Source organism: Muntiacus reevesi, chromosome 15 (genome assembly GCF_963930625.1).
Source record: "Muntiacus reevesi chromosome 15, mMunRee1.1, whole genome shotgun sequence".
Taxonomy (NCBI): domain Eukaryota; kingdom Metazoa; phylum Chordata; class Mammalia; order Artiodactyla; family Cervidae; genus Muntiacus; species Muntiacus reevesi.
In genome coordinates this window covers 42580043-42593186 of record NC_089263.1, presented here as the reverse complement: position 1 = coordinate 42593186, position 13144 = coordinate 42580043, and the positions used below count along the sequence as shown (strand labels likewise).

The following is a 13144-nucleotide window of genomic DNA, read 5'->3' as shown; positions in this document are numbered from 1 at the left end:
CTTTGTAAGTGTTCAGCTTACTTTACTTTGTAAATGTTGGTCAGAGTCAGATGTTGATCATTTGTAATAATGGATGTTACCATCTACCATTGCTGCCTCAAAGTTAATAGAACTGGAGTCTGTAACTCTTTAAGCCTTTGAATGATCTATTTTGAATGAGACAGCAGGAAATGGAAGTGCCTCTAGGGTTTTAAGGTAGTCTAAATATTTGGAGCAAGTTAATCAAGAATATATACTTAATCCAGGAGAGAAAAGGGTGTTCCACTTTATGAATGTTTGAGATAGAAAACATTAAATAAAATTCTCTGTTTTTGATAATTTTTCAACATAGCAAATTAACTATAGTAGGAATTTTCCCAGTTTAGCTTCAGAAATTATTTCAGTTTCTTGAAGAATCAAGTAAGAAATAAAATTTCTACTTATATTCCACCTTCTCTAGATGTCCCTCTTATTCTAGTGATCAATCACATTGATAAAACTTGACTTTTTAAACTTGGGGAACATAATCATATTTCACTTAATTTTAGGTAAGATGTGATATTTGTTTTAGGTTGATAATATAATTTATTAAGTCATGCTTATAGTTAAACCCTTAAGCTATGGGGGGGCGGAATTGTCTAACTTTATCAATTTGAAACTTGGTAGCACAGAAATTAATAAAGATCAAAAGGGAGATAGGAAAAAAAAAGGGACAAGAAAAAGAGGAAGAGAAGTCTAGTGTGAGAGATGGTAAATATTTAACTTTTTAAAGAATTTTATATTTTTAAGGAATTATGATTTTACTGCTGAATATTGATTTACATTTTTAGCTTTTGAAGGAAAAACCTTAAATTTGGTTTTTTGTAGAGATTAGGGTGGAGGGCAAGCTTATAAAACAATAACTTCCTAAAATTTTTCTTTTTCTTGATACATTTCATACCTCAGCTAATCAAACTCCTTTACCCTGTTATATAAAAAATTGACATGGTTGAACCTTAATATACTTAGTTATTGTTAAAGAATGAACATCTATGGAATTTACGTGTACTTGTTTTACATATAGTATTTATTCACATTGTTTTTTCCTTTATGAGCATAGGGAGAATTCTGGAGTAGGAGATGTTATTGTTTTCTTTCCTAGGGAAGCCTGCATGGCATGGTGACATGAATTACTGTGTAGTGGCAGTTAACAGCATAAAATCTCCTGGTGTGATTTGATCATATGAATCTTCCAATATTTTATATTAGTAAAATGCTTTTAATTAGCCATATCTTGAGGAATTTATCTGTGCTAGCTTAATGGAAAATGAAAGACATTTCTGCCCTTGAGAATTGTATAATCTGGAGAAGCAAAGTTTAAGATGAGAAAACAACAGAAAAAATGGAATCAATTTTATATACTATTTTTTATCCTTTTTTAAGTAGTTGTACGAAAATAGAAAAATATGGACATCGATTTATATTTCATATTTAGAATGTTTTAAATGGATTGGAGTAGATGGGATAAAAAGGGAGCTACCACTGGGTTAATTTTCTTAAAGCATCTTTTTTGATCAGAACCCATAGTTTCACCAGCCTTTGAGTCAAGAACCAGTCGAATTGACTTTTAATGTTCCAAAGGTTTGTCATAATTTTTCTTCCATTCTTTCACATTGTTCTCTGCAATCTTATTTCTTGCCATTACCGATACCCTCTGATTTACCCAGAAATATTTCTTTAAGATCTTTGAACTAGCAACTCTTGTTGCCTTCTTCCTTGGAGAGTCCCACTTAGGGCAGAACTTTCCATAAAGACTTATGTTAGAAAATTAGGATAAATAGAAGCACAAAATGAGAGGATGGAAGAAAATCACATGAACTATATTATTGCATTTATGTCCCTCTTTGCTAATATTTCTCTTTAGCTTTGTCTAAAGAGTCATTTGACCCATCCGTTTTTCTCCTTCTCTCATTGAGTTATAAATCTCAATTATTTTTAGAAATCCAGATGCTTTTTCAAATGGCTTGGTCATTTACACATACCTTCAAATGTTTATTTCTTAAGGCATATTAAACAGTTATTTTATATAGTGTCTAATTCTGTGTCTCATGCCTCTTTATGGGTCAGATTCTGCAGACTCTTGCTTATAGTGTTTTGTTTCCACATGTGCCTTGTGGTTGTTGACTATTAACTCTCATTCCTTATAACTTAATCTGCAGAAGTTGCTTCATTACAGAGGTTTGCCCTTGTTTCTGTCATACCCGAGGTCACCGGTTCAGTTCAGTTCAGTTGCTCAATCATGTCCAACTCTTTGCGACCCCATGGACTGCAGCACGCCAGACCTCCCTGTCCATCACTAATTCTTGGAGTCCACTCAACTCATGTCCATTGAGCTGGTGCCATCCAACCATCTCATCCTCTGTTGTCTACTTCTCCTCCCACCTTCAATCTTTCCCATCATCAGGGTCTTTTCAAATGAGTCAGCTCTTCGCATCAAGTGGCCAAAGTATTGGAGTTTCAGCTTCAACATCAGTCCTTCCAATGAATATTCAGGACTGATTTCCTTTAGGATGGACTGGTTGGATCTCCTTGCAGTCCAAAGGACTCTCAAGAGTCTTCTCCAACACCACAGTTCGAAAGCATCAATTCTTCTGTGCTCAGCTTTCTTTATAGTCCAAGTCTCACATCCAAACATGACCACTGGAAAAACCATAGCCTTGACTAGACAGACCTTTGTTGGCAGAGTAATGTCTCTGCTTTTTAATATGCTGTCTAGGTTGGCCATAACTTTTCTTCCAAGGAGCAAGCGTCTTTTAATTTCATGGCTGCAATCACCATCTGCAGCAGTTTTGGAGCCCGAAAAATAAAAGTCTGCCACTGTTTCCACTATTTCTCCATCTATTTGTCATGAAGTGATGGGACCAGATGTCATAATTTTATTTTTCTGAATGTTGAGCTTTAAGCCAACTTTTTTCACTCTCCTCTTTTACTTTCATCAAGAGGCTGTTTAGTTCTTCTTCACTTCCTGCCATAAGGGTGGTATCATCTGCATATCTGAGGTTATTGATATTTCTCCTGGCAGTCTTGATTCCAGTTTGTGCTTCATCCAACCCAGCATTTTTCATGATGTACTCTGCATATAAGTTAAATAATCAGGGTGACAATATACAGCCTTGACGTACTCCTTTTCCTTTTTGGAACCAGCCTGTTGTTTCATGTCCAGTTCTAACTGTTGCTTCCTGACCTATATACAGATTTCTCAAGAGGCAGGTCAGGTGGTCTGGTATTCCCATCTCTTTCAGAATTTTCCAGAGTTTATTGTGATCCACACAGTCAAAGGCTTTGGCATAGTCAGTAAAGCAGAAATAGATGTTTTTCTGGAACTCTGGTCACCTGGACCACTTTAAAATCTTAGCTTGTGTTTTTTTAGGTTTCAAACCTGTTCAAGGCTTTGCTTATAGTTACATTAAATAGATTTATTTCCGCTTTCCACCCAGTACCATGGTCCAGATGAGCAGATTTCCTTGCCTGTTTCCTTCCTTACCTATTTCCACCCTGACACTTATAGGTGCAGCCTTTTGGGGCCCTAACATTTAAGGGAGGATTCACCACATTGAGTGGGCCCTAGGTTTCATGTCCTATCTCTCCCTCTTGCCTAACAGTCAAACAAAAATTCAAAATCTGCTAGTGTTTGACTGGTCTCTTGCTTTATGACTTTACCTCATTGTGTACATCGTCATCCTCCCAGCTATATTAAAATTTTCTTAAAAGCAGGGGCCATAGAGTAGACTTGTTTCATATCTTCTAAAAAGCTGCATATTAGAGGGAAAATACAATGCAGGAATAATGATAACAGCAATAGCATTTGCACTGTGACAGAGTTTACATGTCTTATGTGTATTATCTCATTTAATCTTCCCAACAGCGCTCAGAGGTATAAGCTAGCCACATACTGCTGCTGAGGCACCTTAAGTGACTTGCCCAAGCTATATAGGGGAGCTAGGACTCACCTCAAGGCAGACTGACTCCATAGCCAATGTTTTCTTAACTGTCATGCTACTATCCATGAGATTTCATTTGAGGATATATCTTGCAGAATTTTGATGTGATGTGGTAGGCGCTTTATAGTTAAGTATAATGTCTTAGGAAAACAAAGGTAGTTGCAGTAGTGAAGATCAGTTCGAGGTCAATGTCACATGCCAATGTAAAATGATAGAGTAGCTAGATTAATAGGGTCCAGTAAATGATTCTTAACAGATTCAAATGTTTCTGTATAAAAATTGGTACTGAAAGTCCTTTTTAAGGGGGTATTAACATTTTTTAAATCTACCTTATTTTAAAAACAATATTTTTTTAGATATAGGAGGCAATATAGTTGGCATTTATACATACTTGATATTTTAGTAACAGTTTTATTGAACCATATTTCACATATATAAAATTCACCTTTTTAAAAAATTGTTCAGTTCAGTGGTTTTTAATATATTCACAATTGTATAGTTATCCACCACTGTCTAACTTCAAAACATTTTCATTAGCACCAAAAAAAACCTCAGATATGATTGGTACTTAACTTAAAGAGCAATCCATCTTTTATCTGCAAATGAGGCAGTAACATTCTTGATTCATATGAATAGTGGCTGACTTATTATTGTATTTAGCCAACTTTCAATCAATAAGATCAAGATTTGATACAAAGAACTAGATTGCTAGATTGAGAACACATTGCCCTAAGTTATTTTTCTCTTTTAACTGTTCAAATCCCCAAGCATTTGTTTTACAGATTTAAGTAATTCTTCATGTCATAAACAAGGTGTGGCTCAACAAATTTTCTTTATCTTGAATTTTTTGTTTCTAATATCAACACGGTCTTTTTGTGAAGTATTAGGAGAGAAGAACTCTAAATTCTTACCTGCTTAACAATACCAAGAAAAATAGTTCTAGGAGATGTCTAGGGTTCACCCAGGAAGTTTTAATTACTTTCCCTTTCATTTAAGATGCCAGTGACAGTGGGCGATCTTACAAAACAGTCCTGGACCGTTGGAGAGAGTCTCTCCTTTCTTCTGCTAGTCTATCCCAAGTCTTTCTTCATCTCTCCACCCTGGATCGTAGTGTGATATGGTCTAAGTCTATACTGAATGCCCGTTGCAAGATATGCCGAAAGAAGGGTGATGCTGAAAACATGGTACTTTGTGATGGCTGTGACCGGGGCCACCATACCTACTGTGTTCGACCAAAGCTCAAGGTATTTTTCCTCTTCTGCTTCTGCTTCTCAGATTAGAATTGAGATTTTGAGTGAGAGATGATTACTGATCATTTGTGTGATTTATCAGACTGTGCCTGAAGGAGACTGGTTTTGTCCAGAGTGTCGGCCAAAGCAGCGTTCTAGAAGACTCTCCTCTAGACAGAGACCATCCTTGGAAAGTGATGATGAGATGGAAGGTAGTATGGAAGGTGAGGATGATGAAGTTGATGATGATGAAGAAGAGGGTCAAAGTGAAGAGGAAGAGTATGAGGTAGAACAAGATGAAGATGATTCTCAAGAAGAAGAAGAAGTCAGGTAAGTCCTAACATGCAATAAAACGAGTTTGTGAGTCATGACTAGGCAATCTCTTGACTTTTCAAATACAAATGGAGTGGTTGGGGCCTCTAATTTTTAAAAAGCAAGTGTGCAGTATAGCATCGTAAAGTTCCCCTTGTTTTTTATGTATTATAAACATATGAAATTATTCCCAAGGGAGTATGGTCTTTGTGTGAACTTAGCCAGATAACAAAGTCAAGTATGAGTTTAAGTTTGGATAGGATGTCAAGTCAGAACCTCATTAAGGTTGATATTACTTAATTTTTTACTTAAAGTAGCAAATAAGCAGCCCAAAGAACAGCTAGGAGATACAGATGAGCACAGCTCTGGGTGCATCTTTTGCTTTCTCAAGAAGTTATACCCAACTATTGGTGATCTTGGTAGTCAACAAAGAGAAATGCCAGGAAGCACGTTGTATTTTTATACTCCCGCCACGTCAGCACCTACTATACTACTGTACCACACCACTGCCTCGCCAAGTATTTGACAACTTAGCGCATGCTGTGTCACACCCAGGCCTAATGAATGGATCTGGTTATTCCTGCTGGGCAGTCTCTTCCTGTTTGTCCCTAAGACTCTCCCATCCCTTTTCAACATTTGAACTCCATTCATGTGGAATCACTTCCCAGGTGGTTCAGTGGTAAAGAATCCACCTGCCCACAGAGGAGATGCAGGTTCAATCCCTGAGTCAGGAAGACCCCCTGGAGTAGGAGATGGCAACCCATTCCAGTATTCTTGCCTGGTAAATTCCACAAGAGAGGAGGCTGGAGGGCTATAGTCCGTGGGGTTGCAAAGAGTCGGCCAGGGCTGAGCCACTGAGCGTGCACACATACAGACGTGGAGTCCAGAACGTGAATGTGCAGCAAGCGCAGCTGGCACTGACACAGTCCGGGAAGGTCACAGCCTGAGGGAGGTGAGGAGAGCGCCAGCCACTCTGTTTCAAGCAAGTTGTTTAGTAGCTCCAACTCAACAGTATTATATTAAGCATAAAGACAGTAAAGAACTTGGAAAATTCTTGGAAATATTTTAGGCAAACCAGAGGTTCAGGTATGTGGGGAGATGGATATAGGAGGCTTAATGGGATTGTATCATCTTTGTCTACAACATAAAGGCAATTAAAAGGTTGAATATAGTTTTGTATCTTATAGTAAACATCAAAATATAGCAAAGAGATTCTAGGCTTGGTGTTGAGGAATAGTAGGTTCAAGGTCTACTTATATGGAACCCATTGGCCAAAACTGTAGGTTACCTCAGTATCAATAATAAAGAGTGACAGTCTCCTGAAGCATAAGGAAACTAAAGATTTGCATTTTAAGTTTTCAATATGATCAAGTCCATTTATTCAGTTCTCCTGAGGATCTGATTATAGTTTATTCATGACTTAGGATTTGATTTTTATGATGATGTCCTGGAGTTACTGAGAAATATTACATGTTCTCCTTGCATTACAAAGAAATGCATGAATAAATAAATGAAAGCACATTTTAGATTTCATCAGTTCTAAGTTTTAAAAAAAGTGAAAGTTGGTCACTCAGTCAAGTCCAACTCTTTGCGATCCCATGGACTATAGCTCTCCAGGCTCCTCTGTCCATGGAATTGTCCAAGAAAGAATGCCGGAGTGGGTTGCCATTTCCTTCTCCAGGGGATCTTTCTGACCTAGAGATCAAATCCAGGTCTCCTGCATTGTAGGCAGATTCTCTACCATCTGAACTACCAGGGGAAAAAACTGAGTAATAAGAATGTTACTTATCCATGTGTTACTGAGGACAAGCCTCAGTAACACATAAGTTATGTGTGTTAAACTCATTGAAAAAAAAAAAAACTCTTTGGCTGAATAGTAGAACAAAGGGGATAAAAGTATCATATATGCTTCATTGCTCTGTACAATAATTGTTTTCTAACACTTTTTTTTTATAGCCCACCAAAACGAGGAAGACCACAAGTTAGAGTATCAATTAAAACAAGAGGGAGACTTAGCTCTTCTTTCTCAAGTCGTGGCCAACGACAAGACCCTGGAAGATACACTTCACGGAGTCAGCAGAGTACACCGAAAACAACTGTTTCTTCTAGAAGTACTGGTAGAAGCCTAAGAAAGATAAAATCTGCTCCTCCTACAGAAACTAAATCTTTAAGAATCACCAGTCGTTCTACTCGCCAGAGTCATGGCCCGCTGCAAGCAGATGTATTTGTGGAACTACTTAGTCCTCGTAGAAAGCGCAGAGGCAGGAAAAGTGCTAATAATACGCCAGAAAATAGTCCCAACTTCCCTAACTTCAGGGTGATTGCCACAAAGTCAAGTGAGCAGTCAAGTCCTCTAAATGTTTCTTCAAAGCTTTCCCTCCAAGATAGTGAATCCAAGAGAAGAGGCAGGAAAAGACAATCTGCAGGTATGAAGATGTCTAAATTAATCTATTTTCACCTAAGAAAATTGAGTAATCTGAAAAGATTGAATGTTTAGATAGTTTGTATCCTTTTTGTAAGGCTGTCCACTGTCCAGAGTTTTTAGGGAGCAACCTGACCTGAAGCATAGTTCAAAGAAGGGGCAGCTCTTTGGGGAATAAAGATAAACTACACTGCTAGTATCGGTAGTAGTGTAGCAGAGTATTGAAAGAAATTTGCTAACAGCGTTTTGTGTTTAATGGAGAGATTTGGCCAATATTTGAACAACCTCAATATATCACATTATAACACATTCCATTCTCATCCACCTTTGCTTCCTTCAAAACACACACACTCAACATCACCTAGACAAGCTACAGTTGGTAATTTGGTAAGGTTCCCACCTGACATTGAATTTGGGGGCAAGGGAGAGTTGGGAACATTAGTATTGTTAGGGAGTGATTACCAGCTATCTTTTTTATTCTGATAATTATTTGTAATATTTATATATAATATATAAATTGTTTACATACTATATAGGGTTACATTTTTATCACGTTTATTATATGATAAATTATTTGTCATATTTATCTATGTAATAATCTCTTTACCCATTAATCTCTTTAATGCTATCCTCTTTTTTCTTTATCATAGTGGTAATAAAACCTTGGTATTTCAAAAAGAAATTACACATAAAAAATGCTACTCGTCATTGACATAAATACACTACTATTTGTAAAATAGATAGCTAATGGGAAGCAACTGCATAGCACAAGGAGCTCAGCTCTGTGCTCTTATGACCACCTAAAGGGGTGGGATCCGGGAGACAGCAGGTGTGGGGAAGGCTCAGGAGGGAAGGGATATGTGTCTACTTACAGCTGATACACATTGTTGTCCAGCAGAAACCAACACAGCATTGCAAGGTAGTTATCCTGCAATTAAAAAAAAGAATGCTAATTACTGTTCTTTGAAGAATTTTAGATAGCTTGTACTACATAAACACGTGACAGGATTAATTCATTGGTGAAAGAACGCAACATAATGCAGTCATCAGGTTCTCAGGTTTGGTGGGTTGTGGATATGAGGTAATTTTGTACCAAGATCTAATTGAGCTTTTCCTATCCTCTTACTTGTTTTGCTCTTCCACAATCCTGAAACCCAAGCTATTTGGAAAATAATACACCTGAAGCATTTTTATTTAAAAAAAAAAAAAAAGCCTGCTGGAAAAAAATGTTTTTAACTGATTTGTAAACTTACTAACCTAAGGACAAATAAACAAGGAAATGCGTGGATTTACATTTAAGCAGGGAATTTAAACACCTGGATTCATCTATGGACTATACTACCCTTTTCTACTAATTCATACACCTTAGATCTCATTATATACGTTACATTTTATGAGAAAACATTTTGCTTTAAGAAAATTCTCCATATGAAGTTAGATTTATAAGAACAATCTTTTCTTTCATTGAGAAATATTTTCTATTATGCAAAGTAATTTATAAAGAGTCCAGGTTTCTAGATCTGAAGAGGATATTTTCTTAAGGATGTATTTCGGGAAATACCAGATGATTGCTTGCTTCATCTTACTGTAGTTGAAAACATATTTTTAGAACAACCCAAAAACTTTGTGTTCTAGAATTACCTTTTGTATTGCACTTTTTTTCACCAGTCTGTTCCCAATGAGTGTTTATTTCAATTTGAAATTTTTAAGATCAAAAGGAAATAATGAATACTTGGTCCAGATTTACCTGTCTCTCAGAATATATGTTAGTTTAACATCTCAGTGTGTAGAGTGTTGATTTTCTGTTTGAATGTAGTTTGTATTTATATGCCATATTTAACTTATGGTGACCAAATACTTCATTTTATCATCACCTAAAGTTAATATAATTATTTGTTCAGAATCATCCCCTATGACACTTAATCGAAGGAGTTCAGGTCGACAGGGAGGAGTTCATGAACTGTCTGCTTTTGAACAACTTGTTGTGGAATTGGTACGGCATGATGACAGCTGGCCTTTTTTGAAACTCGTTTCTAAAATTCAGGTAATGATACTGGACTGTATAAAATATATTTGTGTATATTATCTGATTTAATCTTCATGGCAACTTGAGGCAGTCAAAATGCTTATTTAGTCACTGTCTACTTAGAAAACAAGGCAAAACTTGGACAGTTGGTTCCTATGTTGAAGAAAATGAAGTTAGCATAGTTTCCTCAGTCCCTTCAAGTTCTGTGACTGATTCTTATAATCGATGACAGTGTATTGCAATAACCTCACCGTTTTTATTCTATGTAATGAATATGAATAGAGTTGATTCAACTAAGTACCACTTTTGGTACTTCCCTTATGTTAAACAGTGTTTCTTAAACTTTAGCATATATCGGAATCAACAGAGGGCTTGTTAAAACACAGCTGACTGGGCCCCACCCCAGAGGCCTTGAGTCCCTAGGTCTGGGATGATGCCCAACCATTTGCATTTCTGACAAGTCCCCGAATGATGCTGATAGTGCTGGTCCAGGAACCACATTTTGAGAAACACTGATGTAAAAGGTACTCTTAACAGAGATGGCATAACCTAACTAAGGGGTTTGAGATGGTGCTGTGGTTATTTATATATGTTTGGCAGAATATGATGTGCCATAGCAGAGACAGGCCAGTGTTAGAGTACTGTACTGGAAGTTAGACTGTCTTGCAGAAGTAGAAAAGAGAGGATAGATTTGAGCATTTCAGAGGGAATAAATAGCAGGAATTAGAAAGTTTTTTTATGGAAGAAAAATGGGATTTCCACAGTGAGAAATGGAATAAGGACATTGTAGGGAGAGACGGCAAGTTAAAAACCTAGAAAAGAGAATATGGGAATGGTGGATAGTTTGAATGGAGCAGAGGGTGTATTAGAGGGGCTCAAACACAACTGGATTGTAAAGGGCCTCATTTGTCAATATGAGGTGAAGGTTTCTCAATGAAAAAGTGACATCATCAGATTTCTGTTTTGAGACTTATAGAGCCAAAATGTGAAGAGTTAATCGAAATAGCATCTTATAAAAATTAGCTCTCAGTTCGAACTGTAACTTGTTTTTCCTGAGTAGTTTTTTGTGCCAAATTTTGTTATACATATTTTATTCTTCATTACAAATGCAGTTGTGCTCATTAAAAAAGTTTTTTATAGATATATGTATGTATGTATATAGAGAGAGGCTTTTACAGTATCAAATAATCTTTTACAACATTATAATGACTAAAATGTATTATGTAATTTTAATGGAATAATAGTATTCAGAGGTTAATATTCAGTTGCTTTTAAGTACAAAACTTGCATTTTTTTTTATTTTAATTTTTTTTTATTAGTTGGAGGCTAATTACTTCACAACATTTCAGTGGGTTTTGTCATACATTGACATGAAAACTTGCATATTTTTGACTACTTATCTTCAATAAATTTTCTATAGGAGAGATATATTTGAATTATTTTACAGGTCCCAGACTATTATGACATCATCAAAAAGCCCATTGCCTTAAATATAATTCGTGAAAAAGTGAACAAATGTGAATATAAATTAGCATGTGAGTAATTTATGTTTTTCTCTGATAATTATTTTTAAGGAAATAGAGGCTGTTTTTCTTTCAATGATGCATATTAATGTAATTGTGTAGATGGCATCCCAAGAAATCCCTAAAATGCTTATACATGCATATATGGAAATGAAAGATGGATGGGGATTAGATGAGTTAAATATATTTTATAGAATCTGATCTTAATAGACATTCTGTACAGTTATATAAAATACATCTAATTAAATATTAAGCTTCAGTTCTGCCACCTTGTTTCAGTTTTCAATTTCTAAAAAAAAGTGGACTTATATTTTCCTAATGAGATTTCCAGATATGATACCAACAAAGATTATATTTATAATTGACTTTCATTTAATCTTATTTGGTTTTTTCATTCTAGCTGAGTTTATTGATGATATTGAATTAATGTTTTCGAACTGCTTTGAGTACAACCCTCGTAACACAAGTGAAGCAAAAGCTGGAACTAGGCTTCAAGCATTTTTTCATATTCAGGCTCAAAAACTTGGACTCCATGTCACATCTGGGAATGTGGATCAAGTTAGCACACCACCGGCTGCAAAAAAGTCACGAATCTAATTTTGTCCTTCTAAAGGATATGAAGAAATCAACTTGTTCATGAAAATGGAACATTAAATCATGCTCTAAAGCAGACATATATGTATAAAGCAATAACAACTGATTGACCACACTGAAGTGTGGCCTGCACTATATTCTCAACTTTAATATTAAGCACTCAGGAGAATGTAGGAAAGATTTCCTTTGCTACAGTTTTGTTCAGTATCTAATAAGTTTGATAGATGTATTGGATACAGTACTGGTTTACAGAGATTTTTGTACATTTTGAGATCATTCATGTGTCCCAATATCTCAGAAAATATTTTTTCACCTATGATTGATTTTGTCATTGACCTTTTTTTAGAAGTGTGGTATTAAGGGAGATTTATCGACACAGAAAAATCTTCCATTATAGCACAGTCTAGGAAAAAGTGTATACAACTAAGAATTGTTTAATGAGCACATTCTTTCAACACTACACATGAATGAATCCAATTTTATATCCTTGAAGTGCTGTACCAGTGCTGGCTGGAGGTATTGAGTCTTGAGTTTATTAACTAGATATTTATTTAGCATTCAAAGTAATTTGTGAATTTGTTTTGTATTTATAAAATTTGTACCTGGAAAATGTTCTTTAATTTTTTTAAACATTTTATTGTGTTTTTGTTTTATTTCTCTAACTTCCTTAATGATCAGTCAATAAAGGTAACACCCTCCCTTTTCCTTGACAGTTCTTTCAGTTTTACACAACTGTATTATAAGTTTCTATGTACAACTTTTTAAGTGTACAAATAAAATGATACATTTTTTTTCAAGTATTCTGAGTTTCTGGAATTTTTTACAAATCAGAATTGGACTTCTACATGTAATAAATACAGACTATAGGAACCAATGTTTTATTGTACCTGAGTCTCAAGCTATGAATTGAATCTTTTCTGCCCAAACCCTTTAGGAGTAAGATACCTTCTGTCAGAACAGTAACATTCTATCCCAGGGATTCTTATTAAAAAGAAAAAAGAATGTTTGGAATATACCCACCTGTGTTAAGAAACAGAACTCTGAAAAATTTTTTTAAATAAATGCTATTTCCTATTCAG

The 13144-nt window shown here is 35.6% G+C and overlaps 1 protein-coding gene across 2 annotated transcripts in view; it reads left to right on the top strand.

The window, feature by feature from the left end:
• BAZ1A (bromodomain adjacent to zinc finger domain 1A) overlaps nt 1-12845 on the top strand; it is an 84572-nt gene extending 71727 nt beyond the window's left edge. For both annotated transcript variants that reach the window (XM_065906358.1, XM_065906359.1), the window contains 6 exons: nt 4956-5203; nt 5292-5518; nt 7457-7926; nt 9824-9966; nt 11396-11483; nt 11872-12845. In XM_065906358.1, coding sequence (XP_065762430.1) covers nt 4956-5203; nt 5292-5518; nt 7457-7926; nt 9824-9966; nt 11396-11483; nt 11872-12068 — 1373 coding nt within the window. In that variant the 3' untranslated portion in view covers nt 12069-12845. The remainder of the gene's footprint in view (nt 1-4955; nt 5204-5291; nt 5519-7456; nt 7927-9823; nt 9967-11395; nt 11484-11871) is intronic.
• The last annotated feature ends 299 nt before the right edge of the window (nt 12846-13144 follow it).